Raw genomic sequence first — 26,747 nt, forward strand, 5'->3', positions numbered from 1 at the left:
TGGGGAGCCCCGCGCCACCGCAGCTGAACTTCCCATCTGCCAGCAACATCCTCCACATGACTGAGCACATGACCAGCCCCGCTTCAGCCCGTCAAAAGAATTGATCGCAAATTTTATCTGGGCGCTGCCACAGGAGCTTTTGAGCTTGCACCTGCTTCCTCACCACCACTCCCGCACAAATCGTGCCAAAAGTTGGCTGGCCAATCGCTGCCGCTTTGCAGGACAGCTACCCCTCGAGCATTGCTCCCGCCGAGCCTCTCTCCCTTTAGAGCGGCCTGCGTACCCCGCTCGCCGTTTTTTCCCCTTCCCGCGGGGGCCCAGGGTTGCTCCCATCTCGTCGTCACAACGACTTCAATACTTTTTCGGCCCTTTTTCGTTTCATTTGCCCACCTTTTAGACCACGCCGCAGCCAGGCCTGCGTTTTTCACCAAGCCTAAGATCATTTGCGCGACTTTTATTTACACCACTGGGCGCGCCCAGTCATCACGAACCAAAAGGATGGCACCCAAAAAGGCGGTTGTAGAGGAGAAGATCCTCCTAGGCCGCCCCGGCAACAACCTGAAGAGCGGTATCGTACGTGACAGCTCGGCTCTGGCCGGGGCGGCGACAGATCTCTGGCCCGGTATCTAACCGTCATCGCGCGACAGGTCGGCCTGGCCAATGTTGGAAAGTCGACCCTCTTTCAAGCCATTACCAAGTGCAACTTGGGCAACCCAGCCGTAAGTTAACGCCACATTGTTGGAGTGCTTGGCTTCTTTGCCGCATGCGGCTGACATTTGTGGTGCCTGCTTAAGAACTTCCCCTATGCAACAATCGATCCGGAAGAGGCGCGCGTCATCGTGCCTGATGCGCGGTTCGACTGGCTGTGCGACAAGTACCAGCCCAAGTCACGGGTCCCTGCAAACCTGACTGTTTACGACATCGCTGGCTTGACTCGCGGTGCCTCCACAGGTGCCGGTCTCGGCAACGCCTTCTTGTCGCACATCCGCGCTGTCGATGCCATCTTCCAGGTTGTCCGGTGCTTCGATGATGCCGAGATTATCCATGTCGAGGGAGACGTCAACCCTACGCGTGATCTTGACATCATCAGCGAGGAGCTCAGGTTAAAGGACATCGAGTTCGTCGAGAAGGCTCTCGAGAACCAAAAGAAGAAGACGCGCCAGGGTGGACAGAGTCTCGAGGCCAAGAAGGCCAGGGAGGAAGAGGCAACCATCGAGAAGATCCTCGCATGGTTAAAGGACGGCAAAGAAGTCCGGAAGGGCACATGGGGTCCCAAAGAGGTTCGTTCATCCATTGCCATTCCATTTGCAACTCGGCTCGTTATCCTCTACTCCCATCGTGTCAGCCCCGTCACCTTTTATGATGACCAAGGGCCAGGAGGCCCGATCTCTCAAACCCAGCTCGTCGAACGTTCTCACAAACAACGCAGAGAATGTCCTGAGATAAAATTTGCTCTGATTTTTACACTGGCGAAGGGGCTGCGCGATGGGCTATTTGTGCAGGGTGACAGTCTGAAAGACGGACCCCGAGAAATTCGCTGACTGGTGGCTGTGCGCAGATTGAGGTCATCAACCCCCTGTTTCTGCTTACCGCGAAGCCTGTGGTCTACCTGGTGAACCTCTCGGAGAAGGATTATATTCGCAAGAAGAACAAGCACCTCCCGAAGATTGCCGAGTGGATCAAAGAGCACGCCACCGGTGACCCAATCATCCCGATCTCGGTTTCCTTTGAGGAGCGTCTCACGCGATTCGAGACGGATGCCGAGGTGGCCGAGGAGTGCAAAACGGTCGGGGCCGAGTCTGCGCTGCCGAAGGTCATCCTCCAGATGCGGAAGGCTCTGAACCTCGGAAGCTTCTTCACAAGCGGTGCGGATGAGGTGCGGCAATGGACAATCCGTAACGGGACCAAGGCACCACAAGCCGCTGGCGTCATCCACACGGATTTCGAGAAGACCTTCATTCAAGTCATCGTGTACAACTTCTCGGTCCTGAAGGAGCTTGGTGACGAGTCAGAAGTCAAGGCGAAGGGCAAGGTCATGACCAAAGGCAAGGACTATGTTGTCGAGGATGGAGATATCCTGTTGATCAAAGCTGGCGCTGCCAAAGGGTGAGGTCACCTGCTAGCTGGGAAGTGCTGTACGAAAGAGATATCACAGCCTTCGGCCTTAGTAGGCCTGGTGTGAATGATCTATACGGTCGCTTCGGCCTCACTAACCTGTCTTGTTCGCTCATCTTGGTTATGCATATGTGCTTGTGAGGTAGCGCTTTTGGTGGTGCCCATGATATGTGGGCTCCCTCTGCGCTTGGTGCTTGCTTCCTGTGTCATGACGAGTTTCATCTTTTTATGGGAGTGACTATATGCAACTCGGTTTTTATGCCTAAGTGCCATGTCATACCTCCTGGATGCGGCATCTCCGCACACCATCACCAGGATGTGCATATGGAGGATAAGGGTACGTTTGGCTGGGCTGTCAGCCGTCAATGTGCTCCCCTGGATCTTTGCTTCGGATACAGGGGTGCAATTGCGCGATAGTCGTGGATCCAATGACGGCAAACCGACGTGTCGAGTTCCCCCCAGCCCATGTGTCCAAGTTAGGCATACCCGCTAGCTATGCAGGCTGGACATTTGAGACTCGTGTCTTGTTGCTATCTCGACACTGAGTAGGTAGGGTAGTACCGACGGGATTTAGGTACCCTCTGGAGGTCAATGTAGGGACGTGTCAGACCGAGTAGGTAAACGCCCATGTACGTATCCTTTCCTAGTTCGGTTCCCAGCCATTCCTTTTGGGTTCTAACAAGCTGCCGCGGCTTGCGAACCGAGGCGGTGGCCCAATGCTCAACCAACTAGCTTTCACGCCCCTCCTTAGCTCGCGCCTGGGGATGGTGGCGGCGGGACGTCTGAATCCAAGCGGTGAGGAGACGAGCAAGCACAGAGGGGCTGGGTTTCTTTGTTAGGCCAGCGCAGAGCCTGAGCCGATGCTGGCTATGTGAAGGTACTTGGATGCTCCATCAGGTGGGGCAAGGACCTCTGCAGGAGAGCTGCCCGCCCCTCCCTTATTCCAAACGGAGCCACAAATTAATGTGATTCCAGGAAGCGGGCAGCTGGAAGGTTGACCTGCAACGTGCTCCCATCCGGACAACTTCATCCCATTCCAACAAACACCCGAACCGCTCGCAAGGTCCAGGTGAAGAACGCCCCGACCCAATCCCGCTTCTCGTGGAGAACGGATATTTTTGCGGCTCCTCTTTGCTCGTGCAGTGCCTAGCAAGTGTTACCATTTCTAGCTTCTAACTTTCTCAATCGACTTGAGACAACTTCCTGCAGCTTCCAACACCATGAAAGGCGAAGTACGTTCTCTGTTTGTAGCCCCAAAACCGGCCCATGTCGACCTGCCGACCTGTACCGCCCTGCCTTATACCTCACTTCCCAGCTCGGCCAGCCTCGATCCTCACGCCTTGATGCCTTGCCGAAGCATATGGACTCCCATCTCCCTACATACCTATCCACTTATCTCCAAACGGCCCCCAGACGCTAGCGGCAGCGGCGACAGCCAAGCTCTCGATATGTGCCCGGCGGCAGGCTGCGAACATTTCTCGTGCCGCCAATGGATGGGAGGGGGCGTGGCAGCCGACACTTTTTGGGAGGCACTCGCGATGATATTTTGCTGACAAGGAGACAACCTCTCTCGTCAGGTCCTTCATCTTCATCTCGGCCAGGCTGGTACCCAGCTGGGAAACAGTGCTTGGGAACTGTGAGACTGCCAATAAGTGCACCGCTGGTCTACAAAACTTGCCTAACGAGATCTATAGTTACCTTCTTGAGCACGGGCTTGGTCACGACGGCAAGCCGGACCCGAATGCGAAGGACATCGCGGAGGGCGGTTCATTCGAGACCTTCTTCACCGAGACCAGCGGTGGCAAATACGTTCCCCGCTCTCTCTTCGTCGACCTGGACCCGTCACCCATCGACGAGATTCGGACCGGTGGCTATCGCCAGCTTTTCCACCCCGAGCTTCTGATCAGCGGCAAGGAGGATGCAGCCAACAACTATGCTCGTGGTCACTACACGATCGGCAAGGAGATGGTCGACAATGTCATCGAGCGCATTCGACGTGTTGCCGGTGAGCCCCCCCTGGCCTTATGCGAGCATCTATGAGCGATGCCACTCCTGCTGCATCGGGCGAAGCTGACTTGACGCTCCGCACAGACAACTGCAACTCTCTCCAGGGCTTCTTGATATTCCATTCCTTCGGTGGCGGTACCGGTTCCGGCTTCGGTGCCCTACTGCTTGAGCGTCTGTCTACCGAGTACGGGAAAAAGTCGAAGCTAGAATTCGCAGTTTATCCGGCCCCACGCGTTTCGACGGCTGTCGTTGAGCCCTACAACGCTGTGCTCTCCACCCACAGCACCATCGAGAACTCGGATTGTACCTTCCTGGTCGATAACGAGGCTGTCTATGACATTTGCCGCCGGAACCTCGACATCCCGCGTCCCAGCTACGAGCATCTCAACCGTCTCATTGCTCAGGTCGTCAGCTCCATCACCTCCTCCCTGCGCTTCGACGGAGCGCTCAACGTCGATCTGAACGAATTCCAGACCAACCTGGTTCCTTACCCACGTATCCACTACCCGCTGATCAGCTACGCTCCGGTCATATCTGCCACCAAGAGTGCCCATGAGAGCTTCAAGGTCCATGATCTGACATTCCAATGTAAGTTTCTAGTTGATTTGCTTGGCTGGCTTGTGAGACACAACGAGAGAGAGAAAAACGACCAAATAAATTTCACAACTGGGGCCCACGCGAAAAGCCCAGCGCTTTTGCTAACGTGTAAAACGCAAAAGGTTTCGAGCCTAACAACCAGATGGTTGTCTGTGACCCGAGAAACGGCAAGTACATGGCTGTGGCTCTGCTGTACCGTGGCGACGTGGTCCCGCGTGACTGCAACGCGGCGGTTGCTGCGCTGAAGGCCAAGGCTTCCTTCAACCTCGTCGAGTGGTGCCCTACAGGTTTCAAGATTGGCATCAACTACCAGAAGCCGGTGGCTGTTCCGTCGGCCACCCCCGCTGACGGCGCCCTTGCAAGCGTTGACCGGTCCGTGTCCATGCTGTCCAACACCACAGCTATTGCTGAGGCTTGGTCCCGTCTGGACCACAAATTCGATCTGATGTACAGCAAGCGCGCCTTCGTCCACTGGTACGTTGGCGAGGGCATGGAGGAGGGCGAGTTTAGCGAGGCCCGGGAGGATCTTGCAGCTCTGGAGAAGGACTACGAAGAGGTCGCTGCGGACTCGTCGTTCGAGCCTGAGGAGGGTGAGGCCGAGTACTAGGCTTGACATGCGGTCCCGTCCGGCTGGACCCCAGGATGCGCGCATCATGGTTCCGTGGTGTATGTGGACAACTATGAGAAGCAGGTCTGACTTCTGTTGCACGCTGAGAGAAGTGCTTTTTGTTTGATTGGTTTGTTCCATAACCGAGGTTTGGACTTGGACTTGGTTTTGCGCTGGGTGTGGTAACTTGTGGACAATCAACCCACTAAGCTGAATGAGCAGGTGCCCCGGTTGAGATTCTGGCGAACCTACAGCTAGAGCTAGTGTATGTCATATGTAACTACCTCTATTCCCTCGCCTCCCCATCTAGAATTCTTCAGTACCTGGCCGTGTCTATTCCGTCCACCTCGATACTTCGTTCTAGGGTTTGACCACGAGGTCAATGGTCACCCGGACCCCTTCTTGCTCCAGTTTGCCGCTCGGAGGGCGCGCCGCTTCTGATTTCCCGAAGCAGGCTGCTTATCCTTCTTGCTCCTGCTACCTTTGAACCTTAGGTCCTTCGGCTTGCCATCCTTGGCACTTGCTCTATGCCCCTCGATAATCTCCTCAGGGGTCTTGAGCAAAGCAGTCGACGGCACCGCATCCCCTTTCCTTCCCTTGTGGGCGCGCGACTTCTCTGAGCCTCCCGAGCGAGACGCTGCGGCACGCCCAAGTAGTTTGCCGACCCGGCCAGCGCCCGTCCGCTCCTCAACCGTGACCTTGCGGACGTATTTTGTGCTCTTTGCCCGGGAATTGGCAAGAGCAGTGGCCTTGGTCTTGCTGGCACGATCGATTGCCCGCAGCGTTTTATGAGGTGCCTTGCATCTTGTCACGCGCAGGGCGCGAGGCAACAATGGGGGGAACTTTTTGCCATCCAGGAGCAAAGCGGACTCGACCGAGTTTACGTCCTGCACGGCAAAAGCGCTGGCTGTTAGCATTCTAGGACTGGCGAGGAGCCCATCAGACTTGACTCACATAGAATTGGACATAAGCAATGCCCTTGCCGACCCTCGTTGTCTGGTCCCGCACAACCCTCACGCTCTCAACCTTGCCTGCGGACTTCCCGAAGGTGCGCCAAAGACCCTCCTCAACGTCCATGGGAACCTTTGTCCGTTTGCGCTTTTCCGTCTTTTCCTTGCCATCATCGTCGACGGTGGTATTCATGACGGTCTCGTCGTCAACGAAGCCTAAATTACCCACAAACACGCACCGCTTGTGATCCACTGGCGCCGGGTGGGCGACGCTATCGACTCGGAGGTGCCTTTCGAGAACAATAGTGCCGTTCAAACTCGCAACGGCCACACGGGCGGCCGCAGTATCAGAGTAGACAACGTACGCATTCGCGGACTTGGTGGTGGCTTCCATGACCGCCTGTGTGATGACGGCGGCCCGTTTGGGCATGGCAGCCGTCGCGACGGGCACCGATCGGAACCGGAGTGAGTCGATCGATTGAGGAGGTGATGCATCTTTCTTGAACACAGAGGACAGGTGGGCAAGCAGCTGCTTTTTGGCTGCCTTCGACGTGATTGCCTCTGTGCTGACGTTGGAGAGGAACACTGTCCTTGCGGCCTTGTCGAGCTCAGACTTCTCCGAGCTAGGCAATAGAGATTCGTGGACCAAGCCCCCAGGGCTAAGTTCATTGGCATCACTCTCGCTGTGCTCAGGCCTCGCGGCTTTGGGGGTGTGGTCTTCATCGTCGGCGAGTTGGCGGAAGTACCTGCTCTCTAAATCATCATGGGCATCGGGCTGTTGCCTTTTGCGCTTGCGGCTGGGGTTCTCTGGGACAGCTGGCTGTGCAGAGGCGGCTCGTATCTCGTCATCAGACTCGGCATCAGAGCCTCCAGGGGAAGAGGATTCATCTTCGCCGTCACTACTAGACTCCGGTGAGTGGCCCGATGCGACATCACTGTCCACCACCTCGTCCGGATTTTGCGATGTTCTCTCGGAATACCGCGGTCTCCGAGTTGGGTCGACCGGACCAGCCTGTTTGGTTTCCAATGAGGTCAGAACCAAAGTATGAGGGATTCCGTCTTTCGATGTAGTTGTGGGCGCTTACACTCGTTGCGAACAGTGCCTCGAGAGCGGGGTCTACTGCCTTGCTCGATGGTCGCGCGAAACTGCGCCTGAAGGAGAATGGTTGGTGTAAGTTAGCGACAGAAAAATAAGGGCGACTCGAACAGGGAATATCAGGGAAAACATACTTGGCTGCCGTTTTTGATGCCATTTTGCTCTGGCCCGAATGTGTGAGACTGCTCACGGATGGGGTTGCGACTTTCTTTTCTGCCAATAAAAAAAAAGCTGCGACCAGAGCTTGGCCAGGGGTTGAGATTCACGCGACGTCAAGGCGGTGTCGCACCTGCTTCGAGAGCGGAGCTGGGGGGTTGCCAATTTTTGTGCCATTTTACACCGCCTGACAAGACGGGGCGCGTAGGTGGTGGGCGCAAGCGGAAGTCGGGGATGCTGCTCCAGACCTTGCGTTCGGAGGCTGTCATGCCCTCTTCACGCGGGAATCCCAGCCGAAGACACTCCGCACACAAGAAACAACATTGGATAATACGACGGCAGCGCCTACCCTGCCCTGCCCTGGTTCATCGTGGCATTCGCGACTGCAATCTCTCTCTAAAGTATCTAGTCCGTTAACCGATAGCCTTGCACTCCGCCCATCGTCGCATTCCTAGCTTTCAAACTGTCTGATTGACAGCCTCCAGCGCCGCTGGTTTCGCCAACCCTCCAGTCCTCCCTCGAAACCCGCCCGTATTTCGGCGCCACTCTACACTGATGCAAACAAAACCCGCATGGTCCTTGTCGACGTCCTCACTGCCGACCGCTACCTCTCTTAGCCGCGTCTATCCATGGCTGTCCGCGATGCCGTCGTCCCTACTCCGGTCTCTAGCCCGCCGGCGCCGGCCCTGCACGAGGGAAGCGCTAGTAACATGTCAAGCCCTCTGAGCGATGTCGAGGACAAGGATGGCGACTCTGATATCATGGATCTCGAGTTGATGCGCAAGAACCCTGGCGGCGACTACGGTGCCCAGGGAGACACGTCCACGAGCCTAGACCACGAAGAGAGCGGTCCCGACGACGGCGATCATGACGACGATTCCAACTTGTCCGACGTCGACATCAACGACTCAGAGGCCGAGACAGAGCGCCTGTATGACAGTCCCGCCAAACATAAAGCCTCCAGGAATGGCTCACCTGTTCGCGTTGACCACGGGCGCGATTTCCAGGCCAGTCCGAGCAAGCTAAATCAACAAACGAGGGCTGCCGCAAGAGGCCGTGGTGGTGGCTCGGGCAACGGCACTGGGTCGTCTTCTGAAAAGGACCAGAGTGACAGCGAATCCTCTGCGACCCCGGCGGCCCGTAAGCCTGTCCGGGAGGTTCCTGTTGCTAAAACGCCACCCAAGTCGAGGGATGTGCGGCGTCGAGGTAGCCAGTCGTCAGACCGTGGAAATGACCCCCTAGACTCGAACAAAAATTCGACCTCGGACACTCGGAAGCGAAAACGGTCGCCCGCAACGGAATGCGTTGAAGCCGACCAGCCAGTCAGAAAGCGCATTGGCTCCGTGCCAATAGCCACAGATGGCGTCGACGAGACCACCACCATTGCCAGTACTGCGGATGACGCCGATGCTACCCCAGTGGATATACAGAGTGGGGAGCACTCGGAAGATGAGGTGCTTCCGAGTGGGCGCGCCTCCAAGCGCGAGGCAGTCAGCCCGACGAGATCCAAGCGCAGCGTGGCCAGGAAGGAAAAGCAGACCCGCGGCGGCGATGTTGGCGACCCTAACGGTGCTGATAATCCCCCCGGATCCGGACGGGTCGAACAGGGCGCCGTACCTGGGGAGGATGAACATGCCGAGGTCGACGCAGATGTTGACCACGAGGAGGCCGATGTCGACGTGGACAACGAAGGCGATGCCGACACCTCACATAAAGACGAAGAAGAATGCAGGTTCCCCAACCGCGCCACTTACTCTCCAGATGATTGTGCCTCCTCACTAACAAACAAGCCAACAGTGGGACGCAGGAAGGCAGCTCAAGAGTTCATTCTCGAGCTAGAAAAGTCGTTCGCCGATTTTCGAGACCAGTGAGTATCAGTCGAGGCGGACAGAGTCGAGGTTGTTAGTAGCGCTAATCACGAGTTCCATCCTTGGAGATATTACGAAGAGCGCATCCGCCTCCTGAATGAGGAAGAAGCAATGCTCACGGCCGCGGAGCCAACGCACCCCGAGTACTTGGCTATGATGCATAGCGTGGATTCTCGTCGCGACGATAAGCTTCGGATCGTCGAGGCCGAATATAAGCTCAACCAAGAGTCACTCCAGCGGTGGGCTGTTGCCGGGAGAGCTCAGATCATGTCACAGTACTACCAGGACGTACGGAAAACCCGGGAGGAGGTCCTGGAAGAGCTGGGTGACGAGTGGTACCGGATACAACAACAGCGGCGCTTCCATGCGAACAACATTGCCGATTTCAGCCTGCGCTACCCGGATGCCAGACCGAAAGCACTCAAGCAGGCCATCGCCTACAACAAGGAGGTTTCTATCTTGTCCGGCATTGCCAAGCACCGTGGCTTCCCCGGAGCCCCTGAGATTGCTGGCGCCAGCCTGGCCGAGATCGAAGACGACCTTGAGGAGATCTCTGTAAGTCTTTGTGCCATCGACAAAGCCGAGGCACTGCGGCTTCAACACTACTAGAGCACGATCTCCCCGCAAAGCGCTATCGGCGGTGTTGCTAACGCTTGCCTCAGCAAGCACGGAGAGGTGTCCACCATGCCGGCGCAGTCGCGGCCACTTTTCAAGACTATGGTGCTATTCCAAACGAGCGGATTCTCGGCCCTGCAGGTGCTGAGTTCCTGAAGCAAACCCCTTGGGCGAATCCGAGTCACCCGTCCCATCAACATCCTCGGCCACAAAGCAAGACCCCTGGAACCGCCCAAACAAACAGTCCAGCACTCGCGCCACATCCTCACCGGCACCCTCACGCTTCGAGACGTCACGAGCACTCGGATCATCCGTCTATCATTGACGGAACCTCGCGGCTTTCCCCCCTGCCGCACAAACCAGGATTAGTACTCGCTCCTGAGGCCAACGCGTGATCGGCAGATCAAATAAGCCCTTGTCTTGCGATTCAGGTGTTTTATCTTCCCCTTGTGTTCTTCATCACATGTACTACATCACCGCACTTTTATGCCTTTCCTTTCCTCTTGCCGACTATTACGTGTCTGGATGGATACCCATATTCCCGCATCTCTGGCGGTCGTCCGGGACTTGAGCCCAGCGCTTTCTCTTCCTTGTCTTGGTTGTCTCCCAACCGTTCATCTCGGTTACTATCCCGACTTCATATATGTGTTTACGTGAAGTGTCAACGGTTACAAGTTCGGTCAGCTTGCGATACTACTCCGTACCGCGACTTCATGCTCTGTAGAACATGTCTTGGGGCTATAGGTACGTAAATAGATATGAGTGGGGATGTGTCGTTTGCAACTTTGGCTTTTGTAAGTGAAAGATACCACTGAGCCCCCTTGACCAGGGCTTCAATGTGGGTATATACATGGCCTCAGGACTCGGCTGAGCACTTAGCGCCCCGTGTAATCGTGTGCAGGCCGCTGAACCCGTGATCCCACGCCCTGGCATATGCTTGGTTTCTCACCGGGGACCATTATTCCCGCCCTCCCTGAGAACCAAGCCCCAAGCCAGATGTGTGAATCGGATCCACGATTTCGGCAAATGTCCGCTACGCGAGGCTACATCAGACGCAGATGGGAGAGATATGCCGTTTTTTTCCGCCTTGGGGGGTTCCGAGCCGAGGGCCTAAGTCTATCACTTGGAGGCCTGTGGGCGCTGCATTTTTATTTCCGATGCCCTCGGGGTCTCTGGCACCTTGACATCCTCAAACTCGTCCTGACCGATGGCGTGGATAGTGTAGGCGTCTATAGGATTGTACGCAACCAGTCAGAGTTGTATGGACCAGGAGGGGGGCGAGTAGGACGACTACGTTACGAACAGACTCCGACGGCGAAAGCAGCGATCGCCATGCCAGTGACTGCGTTCTTCACTAGATATGGGCGGCGAGCTCGGATCAAGGCAGGGGACTGGCGGTATTGGCGGTCGTAGTAACCAGATCCTTGGACGCTGGTCGGATGGGCTGTGTTAGCAGGTGTGCCACTTCCCAGTTCACCACACCCTGTTGGCGTGGTCATCTTCATACCCTGCCATCGTTGGTAAAAATGAGCTGTGGGCGACAACGTTCTGAGGTATCTATTCTGGTATGCTTGCGTCGGCAAGGCTCGGGCGATCTCAGAGTTGTCGAGGGGATTCTGTCAGCCCCACCTCTGCGCCAATATGACTCGCCCCCACGACTGAGCAATCGATAGGCGTGCGCCAAGGAGGCTGTCCACGCAGGTACCGCGTTGCTAGCTTTACCCCACTCTTTGACTGGGCCCCACAAACAGTTGGAGGAGGCGGCAGCCCATCCAGCTGGACCCACACAGCACGTCGCAGTCAGGCGCGTGACAGCGCGTCTCTTTCTGTCGCCGCAAGCAGACAAAGCTCTAGCTGCAAGGCTCTCGCCCGCTCAGCCTGGTCGCTCGCTGGTTGTTCATGCTGCTCATTTCCGGTCAATCGAAGCAAATAGACCCTTTCGACCGACAACCAGAGTGGTCCCGGTAACAAGGACACATTCGCTCCGACGACAGAGTCACCAAACACCCACCCATTCACCTCCCCGCGATCGCAGGCCCTGGCCGACTTGCCACTGATAGCCCGCCGGTTTGACTTGGTTGTTTCGTCGCCAGCGGCTCCTCTGCTGTCTACGCCCAGACAAGCGAGTCTTGCGACGAACTTCGGTGAGGAAGGCAGGGCGGTAGGCCGACAGTGGAGCCAACCGGTCGTTTGCTAGATTTGAGCGCCTGTCTCCCCCAGCCTGGCCATCAAAGGAGCCATTCTTGGGGAACTGGCCCGGTTTTCGAGCCCCCCTCCGGGCACAGAGCTGCAAAACACCTCCTCCCTCTCTTCGCCCCCGCAGCAGCCAGATTTTCGTTATCATGGCGGCCGTAAAGTCGTCGGTAGCCGAGCAAATCAGGCAACTGAACGATGCGCGGAAGCACGTGCTACTCGATCCCAAGGTCTATTCGTCCATCGTCCAGGGTGTCTTGCCCATCATAGGCCCATCCTCAGTTCTGGAGCTTAGGCGATGGGGCTCCGACTTCCTAGCTGAGGCCTTCGCGACGCCCTCCCTCCCCACCCGGGACAAGGAGACTCTAAGTCTTCTGGTTCTGGAGACGTTGCGGGCCATGATAGAGAACCCAAAGGAGGATATCTATGTCTTGAAGAGCGCTCTCCAAACCGCTGCTAGCATCTATCCCCTGGTAATACGGTGGATGTACGTGCTAAACCCCAATCTACCCTTCACCTCAAGCCTCGATGGTTTGACTTTGACCTCGCGGGCCTGTGATAGTGCTCATAGCTCGAGTGCTTGACTGTATGAGCGCTTGGCTGACCGTAGCGGCGGCCACTACCTACCCAGTGTTAATAACTCGTACGACACTCCCACGTGGGAGCGTCTGACCGCCATCAAGGCCAAGGTGCTACAGCTCTGGAATAGCGAGTCGTCGATCGTCAGGATCGCATGCATCAAGTTTGCCCAGCGTGTAGTTCTCGCCCAGGCACACCCTCTCAACGGCGAACTGAAGGTGCGCGGCATTCCCTTTGACCCGTCCCTTGCCCCCCTCACTCTTATCGTCATGTTCCCCAACAAGTCTTCCGGCTGTTTTTACTAACAGCCAACCTCGCAAACGACACAGCAACGCGATGGCTTGGAGATCTCTCTCGCCATGGTGCCTCCCAGCCACCCCGTGCTCGATGCACGAAACCTGGAAGCGGAAGCAACGGGGCTTTTGGATAGGATGCTGGGTGTGTTGCAAGACAACAGCAGGTAGGAACTGTGCCACGTCCCCGTCTCTTTCTCAGTGGGTCATCTAATAGCAACCTTTGTCATGCAGCGACGCCTTGGTAGTCGACGCGACTTTGAACTGCCTTTCCATTCTCATCCGCACAAGGCCGTCCACCTCGAACCGTATCCTGAGTACTGTTTTGAGCTTCAACCCTCTGAAGCTGGCGAACTCTCCCATGACCCCGAAGTCACGTGTTCTCGTAAAGTCCATGGAGAAGACCACTAGGATGCTACTCGTCCATCTGGTTAAACGGTAGGGACGGGAACGATTCAAATACCTCTCGTGTTGTATTCCGAGACACTTGCTCACCCACTCTGCTCTAGAGACCCCCTTAACCAGGCAAACCAGCGCATTCACCAGCACATCGAGCGGCTCGTACGGACTCGTAATGAGATATTTGACGAGGCCAGCCGAAAGCGTGTCTTGGCCGAGCAGAATGCTGCAGCACTGGGCGATGCCAAACGGCTGCGGCTGGTCTCCGGGCCAGCCCCGTCACCTCTGCCGCAAGTCACCCCACTACCGCCCGGGCCGACCACATTGGCCGCTATCTTCACGCTCACCAGCAGCTCTGGTCTGCAAGTCTTCGACGTGTCGGCGGTTTCGGCAGACCTAGCTGCCAGGATATGCGTCTCTACCCTAGCCAGGGTTGATCCCTCGATCCTCGGCCGTGCCGTCGGTGTAAGTCATTCGCTCGCATGCGAATCTGCGAGTCTGGGACGAACGAATTGTTCTAACAAGCATGCCGTGACGTTGTAGGGTATACGTGATCGCCTTGCCACGCTCGAGGCGGCTGCTGCACTGCAACCAGCGGCCTTGAATCCCGATACTGCCCCACTCGGTGTCGAGGAGGACGACGATGATTACGAGCCCGACTTTTTCGCTGCCGAGGATGCGGAGCAGATTCTGAACAAGATGGATGGGCCTTCACGGTCGAATGAGAAGGCAAATCTGGAGGCGACATCGCTCGCACTCGGCGCCTACAGGCTGCCTCCACCGCCACTGCTCAGACAGGAAGATGCAGCGAACGCCGGGAGAGGCACGGTGGCCAATATACTCAGGATCACCACCAAGCTTGAGGACACGGGTGTGAGGAGAAGCCGCGCGGGCATCAACAGGTTGGCCGCCAGCTCATACGACCGAGAGTCGTGGATCACGGTGGTCACCCGACTGGCGACCCGAGCATCGGTTGCTCTAGACGGAGGCGCAGACGTGGTCAGTGGCGAGGGCAACTCTTCTCTCCCGCTAGGCGAAAGGTTCCGTGAGGCATTATACAACTATGTGCTCGAGGACTTTCGAAGGAGGATCGACGTGGCCATATCATGGCTCTCCGAAGAGTGGTACAACGACCAACTACAACAGAAGTTATCCCGAAACGCGCCGCGGCACTACGACAAAGTGGCCATCCGGCTCGTGGACGGAATCACGCCGTACCTACATGCCCAGGATAAGATTCTCACTCGGTTTTTGGGTGAGATCCCCGAAGTTAACCCATCCATACTGGGGCGGGTTAAAGGCATGTGTCGAGATCCGTCCTTGGCCAACTTGGCTCTCACCAGTCTGGTGTATCTCGTGATGATGAGACCACCGGCCAAGGAAATGGCACTGGACGCAATGCAAGGGATATGGACAGAATGTAAGTACCGCCCCGTCCTATGGATTCTAAACGAGGCGGGCTGAAGATTAGGCGTATTCGCTCATGTTACACTATATATCCTACTAACGCTCGCGATGTTTGGTTGTGACTCAGATGAGGAAGCGCGGCCATTGGCTGCGAAGTACCTTGGAAGGTGGCGGCGAGATTTTGTGATCACCAACACCGCTGCCGTGGAATCGCAGGGTTCAGCACCGGCAGTTCTTGCGAGCTAAGAGACACCGGGCACATGTGTGGTGATCTCCCGCCGCTCTTTGGCAGGCTAGTATGAATATTGCTCTAGATGTAATAGATTGCTGCACCGGCCTTTTGTGGTCTTGCTCTACACCTCAAAGAACCTGCATATTACTTGGGATATACATGAGCATCTCATGCCACTTATCTTTCCCTCTGGCGCAGACGATCGAAGAAACCATTCGCAAACTTTGAGATTCTCGTGCAGTCCAGAATGTCCTGTTTTGATCACTTCTTTACAAACAACGCCCTGTGGGTTGTTTATTTCCGGTATGTGCGTTGCACAACGTCTCATTGAGGTTCAATGGCGGGTGTTGAACTTTGCACTTTTCGGCAAGGATGACAAGCCAGAGTCCCGAGAATGTGTGAGCACCACTCGAAGTTTGCATGAAGGACGCATTGCGCCTTGGCTCCCTTTCATTGTTTCTGTTGTCTTTTTTTGGGCTGCACAGGCCCCGCCAGCGCGAGAACATCCATTGGTGCAAACGACCTAGCTCATGCCATATCTGGTTAGACTACCCCTGGCATTGAAATCGATAGCATAGCCGCATAGGTGGCTGGCTCCTGGGCCTCCAGGGTCAGGGCTGCCCTGCCGGTTGCTCTGGGGACCCGACGCGGATCGTGGCACCTGAGTAGTAGGCGTGACGAATGAACAGTCCATTGATCCGTGCAGTGCCCTTTGCGCAGGCCTGTTTGTTGAAGAATCAGCATGGCTGCGGAGGACGGAGGGGCGAGGGTGCTGGGCCGGGAGAAGCAGGGAAATGACCGATTCTTTTTGTTTCTTTTATCTTATTTTCGTCCTTGTAAGTTTCTTGAGCCATTTTTAATTCGTTCTTGGTTCCATTCTTGTGTCGTGGTGGTGGTGTTTCCCCGGCTGTGATCGCTCTCGTGTCCAAAATTGAGCTGAACTGCATCCATGTTGATTACCCACAAGCCGCCTGCTACTGGTACCTGGGACATCTCCCGAGACTAACAGAAGAGCAGCCCTGTGGTGGAGCTTCAAAGTGATATCGTCGCGTCTCGAGGCTAACTACACCCGTTGCTTGCCTGTCTCCATCAATTGAATAGCTACTCTTTGTCACCGCAAACGTCGTTCGCATTTTGGGACGGGATCACGTCGGAGCCAAAAGCGGCAGCCCAAAGCAGCACCCCAAAGCGGCACCTCAGCCGCCTACCCAATTTGTCATACCCGCAAAACGGACGGTGCCTTGTCTTGGGTTGTGGTGCACCTGCACCTGCTGGGGCACTGTCACAGCCGGCGAATCCATCCGGCCCGTCTGTCAACGCTGAAGCAAGACGCGACAGTCGTTTGCCTCCCGCACCAGCCAGGTCCCAGCGGCCACTGCGGCGCTTGTCAGCTACATACGGCGCCATCCAAGGCTCTCGACCTGCAGACAAACAGACGGCGCGGCCGCAGGTCACGCATCACCCCTGACGCTGGCCACGAATTTTAGCTGTGCTTTGCTTTCTCAACTCTGCCTGCCCGACAAATAAATGCTTGATCGGTTCCAGAAGCCCCGGCCGCTTTCTCCCCTGGACCGGACGCGCTCCGTCTTTCCCATCCATCGCGACGAGCACCACAAGGGTAAGCTAGAGAACCGCATGCCCTCCATTCCCTTGCTCCAGCTCCGGAGCCCGGGCTGCCCCGGCCGCCGCTTGAACCCCCACCCCTTCCCCCCTTTTTCTTTTACCACCGGGCCCCCCTCCCAACAACGCCGAGGGTCCTGGCCTTGCTCATCATCACCGCCTGTGTCAAGCCGTCACATCCGCCTTTGCGCTAACTCTAATGCTCGCCGCTCAGGAACGACCCCTCCCGTTCAGTCGCCAGATGACAGTCGGCAGCGATCAACGCTAACTCCAGCCTCGCTCGGCGCCATGAACGCAAGAAGCATGGCCAGCGGCATATCCTCAGGCTCCCACAACTCGAAGGCTCCCACGTCCGTCCCTACGACCGCTGCACACGGTGCCGACCACCCACGAAGAATGACATCGACCATTCGCGCCGTTCAGAATCAGGACGACCGGGGGCGGCCATCCTTTGACGACGATGCCCCCCTGGAGTGGTCATCGTCGGCCATGCACACCGGCTCGACCCTCTCCAGCTCACTAGACAGCAACGACAGTGCCCCTGCACGGCGGGGCCCCTACGCCAACGGTGGCGATTCACGGAATAGTATGACGCTCAGGCCAGGAGACTCGACGGGGACGTTGGGAAACCCAGAGACGCCGTCGAGGACCCCAAGCCCAGGAAACGGGGCGGCCTTTGAAGTTCCAAGGAGAGAGAGCAGCCTTGGTATGACGAGACAGGCGGGGAGATTTCCCCCTGGGAACAACGCCAGCAACGGCGCCGCCAGGACATCGGCCCCTGATGAGGGCAACGACGGCGTCGGCCTGAGCGCAACGGAAGCGCAGCTGTCAAATGGCTGGGATTCTACGGTCGGCAAGGCCGCGCTTAGCGGCAAGACGGGCAGGGTAATCAACCGCCTTGTCTCCGACAACGAGGTGCTCAAACGGGACATCAAGATTGAGAAGCTCAAGGCGGAGGAGTTCAGGCAACAAGCACGGCTCGTCGAGGACAAGATGGAGAGGACCATGGCCGAGTACGAGAGTCGCCTGCTCGAGGCCAACGTGACCAAGGCGCTCCTGTCGAGGAAAGAACGGCAGGTCGAAAGCCTGCAGGCGGCCGTCGAGCTCGAGAAGCAGCGGACGTCGGATGCTCGCGAAAAAGAACGAACGTGGCGTGATGAGATGGACAAGGTGCGCGGCGATTCGAAGCGACAAGTAGAGCAGGCCACCACCCAGGCTGCCCTCATGGAGGGGCGCTACAACGCCATCAGCGGCCATTGGAAAGAGCAAGGCGATGAGGTGAACAAGGCGCTGGCGCGCGTACGCGGCGAGATGGCGACACTGCTGGAAGAGAGAGCAGTGGACGACGACAAGATCAATACGCTCCGGGACCTGTGCGATCAGCAGGACGGGAACATCAGGGACCTTCTGCGCCAAAACGCCGATGTGACGCGCAAGTTTGAAGAGTACAAGGCGGAACAGGAAAGGGCGCTGTTCGATATCAAGACAAAGGCTGCAGAAAGAGAGGCGGAGCAACTACGGACACTAGAGGAGACAAGAGAGGTGCTCCACAAGCTGCGGTGGGCGCTAAACGTCAAAGAGAACCTCCGCGAAGACAAGTAGCACGGGTCTGCGAGGGTGAGTGTTGGCGTGTGTGCGAATGATAGACGGTGTGCGTCCAGACATACACAAGACAGCACGGCGCACTTATACATTACGACGCGGGGCAGCAAGGCAGGCCGCAGGCCAAATGGCGTGGGAAATATATCCTTACATCGGAGTGCCCCGTCCACGAGCTCGTGGGCTCTGCCGGACTATGGGCATGCTCCACTTGTTCCTTGCGTCTTTCTCTTCTTTTATCTAGTTCTTTTTTCCTTTCCCTCTTTTTCTTCGCGATCCCTTCCTTCTCTTTTGCTCCAAAGAACTGGCCTACGCGGTACATACATGTCCTTCACTTGCCGCCCCATGCTCCTTTTTTCTTCTTCTTTCTGTTCTTCATCGCCATCTTCCCCCTCTCTTTGCTGGGTCTAGGGAAAAGTCGAGCTCGGCTTGCAACCCGAGCGATCAAATACCGACCTCTCCACCTGCCCGGGGGGAGAGCACACAGCCATGCCACAGCAAGGCAGATGCAGCCATTAGGCTTGGCGTTGTTTCTTTGGGCTTAGACGCGGCGATTTTTGCATAGCAGATTCTTCTTTTCCCTGATGGGGTGCTTTTGGTCGGCGTTAGAGGCGGTGGATTAGGAGCCCAGCAGGCGTCGGATTTGTACATCATGTTCCTTGAAAGAACGGAACTCGAATCTTTGACTGTTATTCTTCTTTTGGACCTTCAATGTCACTTGCGCCGGATTAGCGGGCACAATCCAACCGCTGAGATGTGCACTGTTGTGGTGGCCTGGCTAATGACTCTTGACTACAGGCCTGTTATCCATGCCGCCAGTCTGCCCGTTTGCCCACTGTAAGGGCCAAGGAGGCAGGGGGGGCTTGGGTGTCTGCCCGGGTACGTACGTGGGTGCAGGTGCCTATATGCAAGGCAGGTGTCCCTTGGTAGCCCCTTCCCAGCCAGGGCTTGGAGTTGGTTGGCTGTATGCCGTCGTCCGTGCTTTCCCAAAAGGGCAGAAACCTTCGTTTGATATGTATGTCGGTAGTCTGGTCGAGCAACCCAACCCCGCCCCCTCTTTATACGCCAGCAAACGCGGCGTTTCCTCATCTCTTCATCTCTTTTTTGTGGTCTCTTTCTGATATTGCCCGCCACTGCCCAGCTGTCCGGTCGTGGCCAGCTCTCTGGCTTGGCCACCCGCAGTTCTCTCCTTTACCTTCCCTCTCCCCGGAGCTCCTGCTCTTGCCACGGCCATCTGCTGCAATGTCGGCCACAGCGTCGTCGACTGTCGGCTCCGGCCTGCCGACGCCCTCATCTAAAGCCTATGAAGAGTTCTACGTAGCTACCTTCTGGTCTTACCGGCCTCGAGGCGTTGCCCATGTCCTGAACAAGGCCAGGGCCATTGCCGAGACAGTACGCTAAGCTGAACCCCGGGGTTTGAATTCTTCCTAGCTGACCTAGCCTTGCGCGACAGGGCCATCTTGAGGTTATGTATGACCCCAAACAACAGTGGTTCAAAGTCATCTGTCTCAGAGATCAAGTCTCCTCAGTCCAGGCTCGGCTGGTCAAGCTTCTGAGAACTCTCGATGGCGACTTATCCTGGGACAGCGTAGTTGACGAGGGTGGCGAGCCCGTGGTAACTATGCTTTCCTTCCAAGCCCACGTGACAGATCCCGGCTGGGCACTCCCCTGACAATGCGTATGTAGCCCGAGATCTCGCATCCTTGGATCCAGTCGTTGAGAGACTGCTCGGCCTGGTCCATCGAACAGGCCCAGGCGCCCTTGGATGCGGATCACGATCTCTCATCCATCGACAGAGCCGAGCTGCCAGACTCGGTCAGACACTTCAAGGCTGTGCGCTGTTGGAATGAGATCGACGACAATGAGCCCAAGGACGTCGACATCGACAAAATTCTTCCTGCCGGCTCGTTGCTGGAGCTTGAGCGCTCTACTGGTGCCACCATCATCGCGGATGGCATGGGCCGCGTCGTTTATATGGGCGGCCACGGCCAAGATGTAGTCGACAGCGCGTATGCGAGGCTCTCTTGTCTTCTCAAACATTCGGTGAGTACCTGCCTGCCAAGTTACTTGCTGAGAGGCTGCGCTTGATCTTTCTGATGGGGCCTGGACTGACCAAGCAACTCCAACTCCAGCACGATGAGCCCTTTAACGCTGTTCACCTACTGTACTCCGAGGCCAACCACACGTTCAGTGTGGATGTGAGACTCATGTCGGCCATTAATCCTAATCTGGTCAGCTCATCACTGGTGGACCCCATAGCCGGACCCAGCATGGCCGAGCAGTACAAGGCCATATCCGGTGCTGCGAGCCTGAGAATCTCCCTCCCAAACCCTGCTCTAAAGAGCATGCGGTCACTTTTCGGCCCGCGTCAGCCGGCGCGCTTCAAGCTCGAGGAGGCTCGTCGGTACTGTCAGGCATTCAATAACTTAAGGTTCAAAGCGAAGCAAAAAGTTCCAAAACCCGCCGAACACCGCAGCCAGCTTCTGAGGGACACGGTAGCTGATAAAGAGGCATCTGTCGATGCCTACGTCGAAACCTGGATCTTGGGAGTGCCTGACCATCCCGAGACACCTCCTCCATGCCTTGGTCCCACTGACCAGGTACACCAGCTACGTCTGCAAGATCGACTTGACAAGCAGAAAAAGCTGGCCCCTATACCACCTGCCTGCACAGCTGCTCCGCCTGCTTCCTCCAATTGCGCCATCAACCATCCAGTCTTGCCGGCGTTAATGAAGAAGACAGCACCACTCAATGCGCCTGCGGCCGCAACCAAGACACCGGCGCCACCGTGGGGTGTGGGGGTTGATCGCTTCCGCCTCCAGCACAATGGCAGAGCAGCGCCGGTTCAGGGCTCTGTCTGGGCCGCTTCCGGTACTGCCTCCCATAATGTCTGGTCTAGAGGGTCTGGAAGCGACGCGACCTCGCAACTTCCCAATGTCTGGCCTCCGCTGGGTTCTTCTGCGGGTAACACTCTGAACGGATCCCCTCGGGGCTGGCGTAACGATCCGACAAAATGGCCGGAGCTCCCTAACAAGGCTGTTAAGGTCTCGTACGCCCCGAATCCGGCCCAAAAGAGCAACCCGTCGCCAAACATGCAACTGCCTCCGGACTTGACTCGGCATCCTAGTTCTCCCCCGGAGATGGATCTTCTCTCCGAGTTTCCCGCTCTCGGGCTGTCGCCCCCAAGCTCATTCCTGGCACCCGGAGATCCCGAGACACTGGAAGGTAACTGCCACCCCCTCTCAACGAACAGCCGAGGCGGGCTAGCCGCGCGCGGCCCAGATACGAATACCCAGCAATATTGCAATCCGCCAGCTGGGACTTTATCACAGCAAGCAAGCTTGTTGGATGACATGCCTCCTAGGATGCCATCCCTGGTTTCCCAACCACACGACGAAGATCCCCACGCCCTTATCAACTTCAATATGGAAGCGCTCGTGCCTACTAAGTCGTTTAGTAGTGCCCGTCCCTCGGTAGGACAAGACGATGATCGAAGCAGCCGCGTGTTCTTCGAGACGATGGACCAGAAGACTGCCTCACGCAAGAAAGCGCCTAACGCCAAAAAGCTTGAGCCCAAAAACCAGGACCCCGAGCCAAAGTTTCGAGAGGACTTGGAGGCGAACATTGCACGGCTCAGCGAGCGCCTGCGTTACGGCTCCGGCAAGGTGGCCTTAAAGATCGTGTTTGGTCGTATTTGCCTGAAAGACTTCACGCCAAGTGGGCTTGCAACGAACGACAAGAACCAGGAGGCTTCCGGCTGGCGCCCAGAAGCGCTGCTTCCGGGCATGGCAAAGGCATACAGCCGGCCAGAGACATTCCTGTTTACACGCATGCTTTCGCTATATGGCCAGGATGCCGACTCTCTCGGTAGCCTCCCGGAAGCCAGCTCCTGGGTGCTTCATTCTCGGCGGGTTGTTTACGAGTTCATGTGCGATGGCTTTGGTACCGCCGATAGCCGACTCGGTGACCGGGCGAAGCAGTTTGTAGTCGAAGTTGACGCCGTCGACTTCAGCTTTACCATTACCACCCCCAACGGGCGCCTGGCCCCAGTTGCGATTCACTGCCTGCACCGCCATTGGGATTTTGAGGTAGTGGCCAGCTGCAGCCCAACTAGGAAGCTGGAGGCCATGTACTCAGAGTTCGCTCGTGGCCTGGTGGATTCACTCGAGATACCGTTAGCATCCCCCTCCCCCCTTTCCACCCCGAACCTCTCATGAACTGACCGCAAGTCTCCCTAGCCGGAACACGAACCGTACCCCGACTCTGTATTACGAACTGGAACCTCCACGTCCTCTCGGCGGCGGCGCTACAGCAGGGGCTCGCGTGAGAGGAGTGCGTGTACGGTACACGGCCCGCCACAAATGTCCGAGCGGAGCCACCTACCTAGACATCGATCAGATCCAGGACATGGCGATTGTATCGCAAGGCATGCGAGACGGCTGGGTGAGATTCCACTCCTTCCCAGCCAGGGAGTGTCCCGAGGAGGGACGGGCCTCGGCATGGTTCGAGGGCTCACTATCGTCGGCCAAAGCCGAGGATCTCTTCAAAGCCAACGAGCGTCTAGGTCTTGGAGAAGAAGCTGCCTGGACCGTTGCATCGATGAAACAGGATGGCTGCTTCAGGGCACTTTGGGAGCCGGCGCTATCCATGGTCAAAGCAATGGACCATATTGGCGTTGCAACATGGCCGGCAAGGAGCGACGGAGAGAGCGAGGCAGAGAGAGCGCCGCGCGAGGAGGAAAGTGTGGAGACCGAGGGATTCTGGTGAAGTGTGATACGAAGAGACATGAAGTCTATCGGTGTCCTGGACAAATGTGTCGAGGAGGGATCGCACGCTGGTCTGTAGGTTATGGATCCGCCTAGGAACCATCCTCTACTCAATTTATTGTTTGGCACCTGCAGATCGATCAGGAGGGATCACCATGTCCCCATTTGTTAGAACCTAGCCTAGATGCCATAGAATTAGTGTTCAAGCTTAATGTTTAAAGTAGGTGGTTTTTACGCCTATTCTGCTAGTCGACTTGTGGCGAATTGCATTGTTAATTTACTAGAACAATATCACATCTCACAACACATGTCAGGATTCCTCTGTTCTCTGCACTGGAATCCTCACTGCTAGAATGAGCCGTGGTAAGTACTGTGACCAAGACGACGAGGCTCCTTCCCGAAGAGTTTGAACCCCAAACCCTAGAGAAGGATTTGTCAACAGTGGAATAACGGCATTTTCTCAGTAAGCTCGAAGCCGCCACATGTTGCTGTACACTTGGGTTATCTCCGAAGAGAAGTGCATGTATTAACTCAATTGGATTAATGTTTATGCTGGGGGAATGTCACGGAAAGACCGCTAAGGGTATGAGATCTTCTAGGTGGGATACGCGGGAGCGAAATGGGATATCAAAAAAGGGCCTCCCTCGGCGACACCAGCCAGGGTGGTGATGTTTACAACTGCCTGTAGATAGTTGTAGTGGTGGGATAGTCCTAATCACATCTGGACATGAGAGTCACACCACTTGCCCATTGGCAATATTCTGATATTGTCGTATCGGAAAGAGTATCGTGTGTAAACTGGCCCGTGGTTGGGGAAATTCGCAACTGATGATGTCGGAGTGTGTGTCTTCCTGCTAAAGGAAGCCCATGTCCGAAGGATGGGTGGGGGTGGCCCCTTCGGCTGGCTGGCTGGCTGGCCGGGAGTCTGTTTTTCTACAAATTTTCTTTCTTTTGGTTGACCATTCACGCCATTTTCCTTGTCTGGATCTTCTCGCCTCCGCAACGCAACCATTGATTGGGACGGGGCTAACGGAGAGCAGGGATGCGGTCCGGCTGGGCCCTGGGCAACATGCAGGGCACAGGAGGCTCCATTCCCATTGCGACCAAGCGCGCGGCCCAGCTCGCCCAGCGCAGGGTTTCCTCCGCAGGCACACAGATGGGCACGAGAGAGGTTGGCTGACAGCAAGGGGAAGACACAGGTCGGCCCGAGGCTGGTCTGCGGCGTCTGCCTCGTCCGTCGTGACCGCGACGGATGCGCCTCCTCCTCACGCCGCGCTCGCTTGCAGTGCGCGGTCGGTCGATTCTCCATTCAGGCTCAGGGGCCTTCCTTCCCCATCCACAGCCAAGAAAGCGACCCAAGGCTTTTTGGTTTGCCGACCAAAAGGGAAGAGCAACCCGCACTCGGGAACTGAGGTCAGAGGGAAGGGGCCAGCAGCGCCAACATGTATTTTGGCATGTCCACTTCATCATTCCCATAATTGCACTTCCCGCCAACGGCCTTGTCTGCCGGTCTATCGCCGCCCGAGTCTGTCGACACACTTGTCGCTAGCCTTTGTGCGCCACCGCGTAGCTGCAGGAGAAGCCCGCCTGCGTCGCCCCGCCCTCGAATCGATTCGTCATCAGCCACGAGCTCATTTACGGCCGCTCGCGAGGTCGTCCGGGGGACGTTCAGCCTCTTTTCGGGAGTTCCTGGCCTTGTTCGGCGCAGCTGCCTGCCGCCCTCCTGCTGGAAGTACCGCTCTCCTGCTCTTCGGCACCACCGGCAACCCTTTACAACAAGATCGACAAGACGGCAGCGCAGCCACCCTAGGCACCTCAGGCACCCCAACAGCAACCATGAAGCCCAGTGTGGGCGCCGCAGCCGCCGTGGCGCTTTGGGGCCCCGCCGCGGTGGTTTCTGCAAGCGTGGTCTCGATGGATATCGTGAGGTCCAATCCAGAGGAGCAAGAAGGACTGTCCAAGCGGTCGACCTTTGTCGAATCGCTTGCCAACAACATCACGGGCGGTGCCTACTACATCGACGTCAAGGTGGGCACGCCCGGAACACCGGCGCGCATGGTCCTCGACACGGGAAGCAGCGACGCCTGGATCGTGTCGCAGGAAGCGAATCTTTGCACAAGCAGAACCCTGCAGATGGTTCACGGCGATACGTGCGCCACGACGTACGACTCGGCCAAGAGCACCTCGTACGCGCTGGAACAAGCGGACGGGTTCTCGATCCGGTATCTTGACGGGTCTCAAGCCAAGGGCGACTACATAAAAGATGACTTCACAATAGGCGGCACCACCATCCGGTCGATGCAGATGGGCCTAGCGAAGGAGACGGTTCGCGGGACGGGAATCTTGGGCGTGGGCTTTAGCACGCACGTGGCGGCGCCGGAGCAGTATCCTAACATTATGGATGAGCTGGTGCGCCAGGGCTTGATCCCGGCTAAGGCGTACAGTCTGTGGCTCAACGACCGCCGGAGCCCGTCGGGCCGCATCCTGTTTGGCGGCGTCGACACGGCCAAGTTCATCGGCGCCCTGGGAGTGCTGCCCCTGATACCGGACGTGTCGACGGGCAAAATCACGTCCTTCACCGTCAACTTGGCGTCCATGTCCATCGCCTTCTCCAACAAGACCATATCCGAAGTGCCGACGCGCAACGCCTCGGGGGTTCCGGCCCTGCTAGACTCGGGAACTACCCTGTCGTATCTGCCTGCTGGCATGGCCGAGAAGGTCTTTCGCACGACGGGCGCCCACACCGACACGCGGGCGGCGGGGACGGGTCTGACGTTTGTCGACTGCAAGCAGCTGGACAGTGAGCGTGGCCTTAACATGTTCTTCTCCTTCCGCGGTCCCGGTGTGAACGGAGGTGCGGAAGAGACGACGACTATTCGCGTGCCTGTTCACGAGATGGTGCTGGACGTGATCAGGGGGGCGCTCGAGCACTTGGTGCCAGGGAATATGCCGTTCGCTCCGCGTGACACATGCCTGCTTGGAATCCAAAGCACGGCCGGGTTTGCATCTGTGGCATCAGACCTGGCCCGAAGCGAGTGGACCCTTCTGGGAGACACGTTCCTGAGGTCGGCGTACGTTGTGTATGATCTGGACCACAAACAGGTCGGCCTTGCCCAAGCCAACCTCAACGCGACCGACTCAAAGGTGACAGAGCTATCCAACAGCACGACGGCGGGCCTGCCACGGCTGTCTGGCGTGGCGAGTCAGCTATCTGCCACCCCCGGACCGACTATTCTGACGACGGTCACGGGCACTGACGGGAAGCCGACAGTGACGGTGACGGATGCGGCATCAGAGTCCAACGGGGCTTGGCGGGCGAGAGGCGGTGGCAGCGGGGGCGACATGCTTGCCGTTATAGCGGTCTCGGGGCTGTTTGCTCTACTTGGAGGAGCATTCATGGCGTTCTGATGGCCTGTTTGAAGCTTATTTTTTTCTATTGGTATTGTCTAATGGTTGATATTGACTTTGGAGCAAGGCATAGCATAGCAAGGACGGCGAGGATCATGACATGCAAAAGAAAAGGATGAGTTCGGTGGGAGACATACATATGTGGGTAATCTCTACATACGATACGGCGGTATAGATAATTTCTAGCATTAGTTTGGCAATCCAACATGGCATCCCCACGTGGTAGGGAGGGTCGATACA

At 57.0% G+C, this 26,747-nt stretch overlaps 12 protein-coding genes across 12 annotated transcripts; 10 read left to right on the forward strand and 2 right to left on the reverse strand.

The window, feature by feature from the left end:
* The first annotated feature begins 116 nt into the window (after positions 1-116).
* Positions 117-2,230, forward strand: GGTG_10308 (hypothetical protein). The gene is made up of 4 exons (XM_009228180.1): positions 117-573; positions 648-719; positions 795-1,280; positions 1,559-2,230. The coding sequence occupies exons 1-4, from the start codon at positions 499-501 to the stop codon at positions 2,108-2,110; spliced, it is 1,185 nt and encodes a 394-aa protein (XP_009226444.1). The 5' UTR covers positions 117-498; the 3' UTR covers positions 2,111-2,230.
* Positions 2,231-3,119: 889 nt separating this feature from the next.
* GGTG_10309 (tubulin alpha chain) lies at positions 3,120-5,701 on the forward strand. Its single transcript, XM_009228181.1, has 5 exons — positions 3,120-3,347; positions 3,693-3,751; positions 3,810-4,120; positions 4,207-4,710; positions 4,842-5,701. Exons 1-5 carry the CDS (start codon positions 3,336-3,338, stop codon positions 5,324-5,326), a joined length of 1,371 nt encoding a protein of 456 aa, XP_009226445.1. The 5' UTR covers positions 3,120-3,335; the 3' UTR covers positions 5,327-5,701.
* Positions 5,469-7,632, reverse strand: GGTG_10310 (nucleolar protein 12). The gene is made up of 4 exons (XM_009228182.1): positions 7,507-7,632; positions 7,362-7,428; positions 6,281-7,288; positions 5,469-6,213 (listed from the first exon to the last, which is right to left on the reverse strand). The coding sequence occupies exons 1-4, from the start codon at positions 7,527-7,529 to the stop codon at positions 5,713-5,715; spliced, it is 1,599 nt and encodes a 532-aa protein (XP_009226446.1). The 5' UTR covers positions 7,530-7,632; the 3' UTR covers positions 5,469-5,712.
* Positions 7,633-7,724: 92 nt separating this feature from the next.
* On the forward strand, positions 7,725-10,866 carry GGTG_10311 (hypothetical protein). The gene is made up of 4 exons (XM_009228183.1): positions 7,725-9,256; positions 9,326-9,395; positions 9,465-9,951; positions 10,059-10,866. Exons 1-4 carry the CDS (start codon positions 8,158-8,160, stop codon positions 10,404-10,406), a joined length of 2,004 nt encoding a protein of 667 aa, XP_009226447.1. The 5' UTR covers positions 7,725-8,157; the 3' UTR covers positions 10,407-10,866.
* Positions 10,710-11,659, reverse strand: GGTG_10312 (hypothetical protein). The gene is made up of 3 exons (XM_009228184.1): positions 11,519-11,659; positions 11,315-11,442; positions 10,710-11,240 (listed from the first exon to the last, which is right to left on the reverse strand). The coding sequence occupies exons 1-3, from the start codon at positions 11,524-11,526 to the stop codon at positions 11,131-11,133; spliced, it is 246 nt and encodes an 81-aa protein (XP_009226448.1). The 5' UTR covers positions 11,527-11,659; the 3' UTR covers positions 10,710-11,130.
* Positions 11,660-11,823: 164 nt separating this feature from the next.
* On the forward strand, positions 11,824-15,367 carry GGTG_10313 (hypothetical protein). The gene is made up of 7 exons (XM_009228185.1): positions 11,824-12,691; positions 12,836-13,001; positions 13,113-13,243; positions 13,311-13,514; positions 13,586-13,940; positions 14,019-14,895; positions 15,010-15,367. Exons 1-7 carry the CDS (start codon positions 12,354-12,356, stop codon positions 15,126-15,128), a joined length of 2,190 nt encoding a protein of 729 aa, XP_009226449.1. The 5' UTR covers positions 11,824-12,353; the 3' UTR covers positions 15,129-15,367.
* Positions 15,368-15,856: 489 nt separating this feature from the next.
* GGTG_10314 (hypothetical protein) lies at positions 15,857-16,601 on the forward strand (the record flags this gene model as incomplete). The annotated part of the gene is made up of 2 exons (XM_009228186.1): positions 15,857-15,950; positions 16,216-16,601. The coding sequence occupies 2 exons, from the start codon at positions 15,857-15,859 to the stop codon at positions 16,599-16,601; spliced, it is 480 nt and encodes a 159-aa protein (XP_009226450.1).
* Positions 16,602-17,022: 421 nt separating this feature from the next.
* Positions 17,023-18,336, forward strand: GGTG_10315 (hypothetical protein; the record flags this gene model as incomplete). The annotated part of the gene is made up of 1 exon (XM_009228187.1): positions 17,023-18,336. The coding sequence occupies one exon, from the start codon at positions 17,023-17,025 to the stop codon at positions 18,334-18,336; it is 1,314 nt and encodes a 437-aa protein (XP_009226451.1).
* Positions 18,337-19,575: 1,239 nt separating this feature from the next.
* GGTG_10316 (hypothetical protein) lies at positions 19,576-20,820 on the forward strand (the record flags this gene model as incomplete). Its single annotated transcript, XM_009228188.1, has 5 exons — positions 19,576-19,725; positions 19,787-19,948; positions 20,020-20,376; positions 20,466-20,733; positions 20,810-20,820. The coding sequence occupies 5 exons, from the start codon at positions 19,576-19,578 to the stop codon at positions 20,818-20,820; spliced, it is 948 nt and encodes a 315-aa protein (XP_009226452.1).
* An 842-nt stretch (positions 20,821-21,662) lies between these two features.
* Positions 21,663-23,352, forward strand: GGTG_10317 (hypothetical protein). The gene is made up of 2 exons (XM_009228189.1): positions 21,663-22,507; positions 22,572-23,352. Exons 1-2 carry the CDS (start codon positions 21,687-21,689, stop codon positions 23,098-23,100), a joined length of 1,350 nt encoding a protein of 449 aa, XP_009226453.1. The 5' UTR covers positions 21,663-21,686; the 3' UTR covers positions 23,101-23,352.
* A 789-nt stretch (positions 23,353-24,141) lies between these two features.
* Positions 24,142-24,909, forward strand: GGTG_10318 (hypothetical protein; the record flags this gene model as incomplete). Its single annotated transcript, XM_009228190.1, has 3 exons — positions 24,142-24,234; positions 24,299-24,391; positions 24,670-24,909. The coding sequence occupies 3 exons, from the start codon at positions 24,142-24,144 to the stop codon at positions 24,907-24,909; spliced, it is 426 nt and encodes a 141-aa protein (XP_009226454.1).
* A 26-nt stretch (positions 24,910-24,935) lies between these two features.
* Positions 24,936-26,507, forward strand: GGTG_10319 (hypothetical protein; the record flags this gene model as incomplete). The annotated part of the gene is made up of 1 exon (XM_009228191.1): positions 24,936-26,507. The coding sequence occupies one exon, from the start codon at positions 24,936-24,938 to the stop codon at positions 26,505-26,507; it is 1,572 nt and encodes a 523-aa protein (XP_009226455.1).
* Between the last annotated feature and the right edge of the window lie 240 nt (positions 26,508-26,747).

The sequence above is a fragment of the Gaeumannomyces tritici genome (genome assembly GCF_000145635.1).
Source record: "Gaeumannomyces tritici R3-111a-1 unplaced genomic scaffold supercont2.5, whole genome shotgun sequence".
NCBI classification, from domain to species: domain Eukaryota; kingdom Fungi; phylum Ascomycota; class Sordariomycetes; order Magnaporthales; family Magnaporthaceae; genus Gaeumannomyces; species Gaeumannomyces tritici.

What these genes read in the sequence shown, in the direction of transcription:
- GGTG_10308 (XM_009228180.1), top strand. Translation starts at nt 499, where the DNA reads ATGGCACCCAAAAAGGCGGTTGTAGAGGAGAAGATCCTCCTAGGCCGC. An exon ending in ACAACCTGAAGAGCGGTATC is followed by an intron (nt 574 to 647) that starts GTACGTGACAGC and finishes ATCGCGCGACAG; the next exon opens with GTCGGCCTGGCCAATGTTGG. An exon ending in GCACATGGGGTCCCAAAGAG is followed by an intron (nt 1,281 to 1,558) that starts GTTCGTTCATCC and finishes GGCTGTGCGCAG; the next exon opens with ATTGAGGTCATCAACCCCCT.
- GGTG_10309 (XM_009228181.1), top strand. An exon ending in GGAAACAGTGCTTGGGAACT is followed by an intron (nt 3,752 to 3,809) that starts GTGAGACTGCCA and finishes CGAGATCTATAG; the next exon opens with TTACCTTCTTGAGCACGGGC. An exon ending in CCATGATCTGACATTCCAAT is followed by an intron (nt 4,711 to 4,841) that starts GTAAGTTTCTAG and finishes AAAACGCAAAAG; the next exon opens with GTTTCGAGCCTAACAACCAG.
- GGTG_10310 (XM_009228182.1), bottom strand. Translation starts at nt 7,529, where the DNA reads ATGGCATCAAAAACGGCAGCCAA. An exon ending in AGGCACTGTTCGCAACGAGT is followed by an intron (nt 7,289 to 7,361) that starts GTAAGCGCCCAC and finishes GAAACCAAACAG; the next exon opens with GCTGGTCCGGTCGACCCAAC. An exon ending in TTGCTTATGTCCAATTCTAT is followed by an intron (nt 6,214 to 6,280) that starts GTGAGTCAAGTC and finishes TTTGCCGTGCAG; the next exon opens with GACGTAAACTCGGTCGAGTC.
- GGTG_10311 (XM_009228183.1), top strand. Translation starts at nt 8,158, where the DNA reads ATGGCTGTCCGCGATGCCGTCGTCCCTACTCCGGTCTCTAGCCCGCCG. An exon ending in ACATAAAGACGAAGAAGAAT is followed by an intron (nt 9,257 to 9,325) that starts GCAGGTTCCCCA and finishes ACAAGCCAACAG; the next exon opens with TGGGACGCAGGAAGGCAGCT. An exon ending in TTCGCCGATTTTCGAGACCA is followed by an intron (nt 9,396 to 9,464) that starts GTGAGTATCAGT and finishes CCATCCTTGGAG; the next exon opens with ATATTACGAAGAGCGCATCC.
- GGTG_10312 (XM_009228184.1), bottom strand. An exon ending in TGCTTTCGCCGTCGGAGTCT is followed by an intron (nt 11,241 to 11,314) that starts GTTCGTAACGTA and finishes ACAATCCTATAG; the next exon opens with ACGCCTACACTATCCACGCC.
- GGTG_10313 (XM_009228185.1), top strand. Translation starts at nt 12,354, where the DNA reads ATGGCGGCCGTAAAGTCGTCGGTAGCCGAGCAAATCAGGCAACTGAAC. An exon ending in GTGTTGCAAGACAACAGCAG is followed by an intron (nt 13,244 to 13,310) that starts GTAGGAACTGTG and finishes TTTGTCATGCAG; the next exon opens with CGACGCCTTGGTAGTCGACG. An exon ending in TCCTCGGCCGTGCCGTCGGT is followed by an intron (nt 13,941 to 14,018) that starts GTAAGTCATTCG and finishes GTGACGTTGTAG; the next exon opens with GGTATACGTGATCGCCTTGC.
- GGTG_10317 (XM_009228189.1), top strand. Translation starts at nt 21,687, where the DNA reads ATGCCTCCTAGGATGCCATCCCTGGTTTCCCAACCACACGACGAAGAT. An exon ending in GTGGATTCACTCGAGATACC is followed by an intron (nt 22,508 to 22,571) that starts GTTAGCATCCCC and finishes AAGTCTCCCTAG; the next exon opens with CCGGAACACGAACCGTACCC.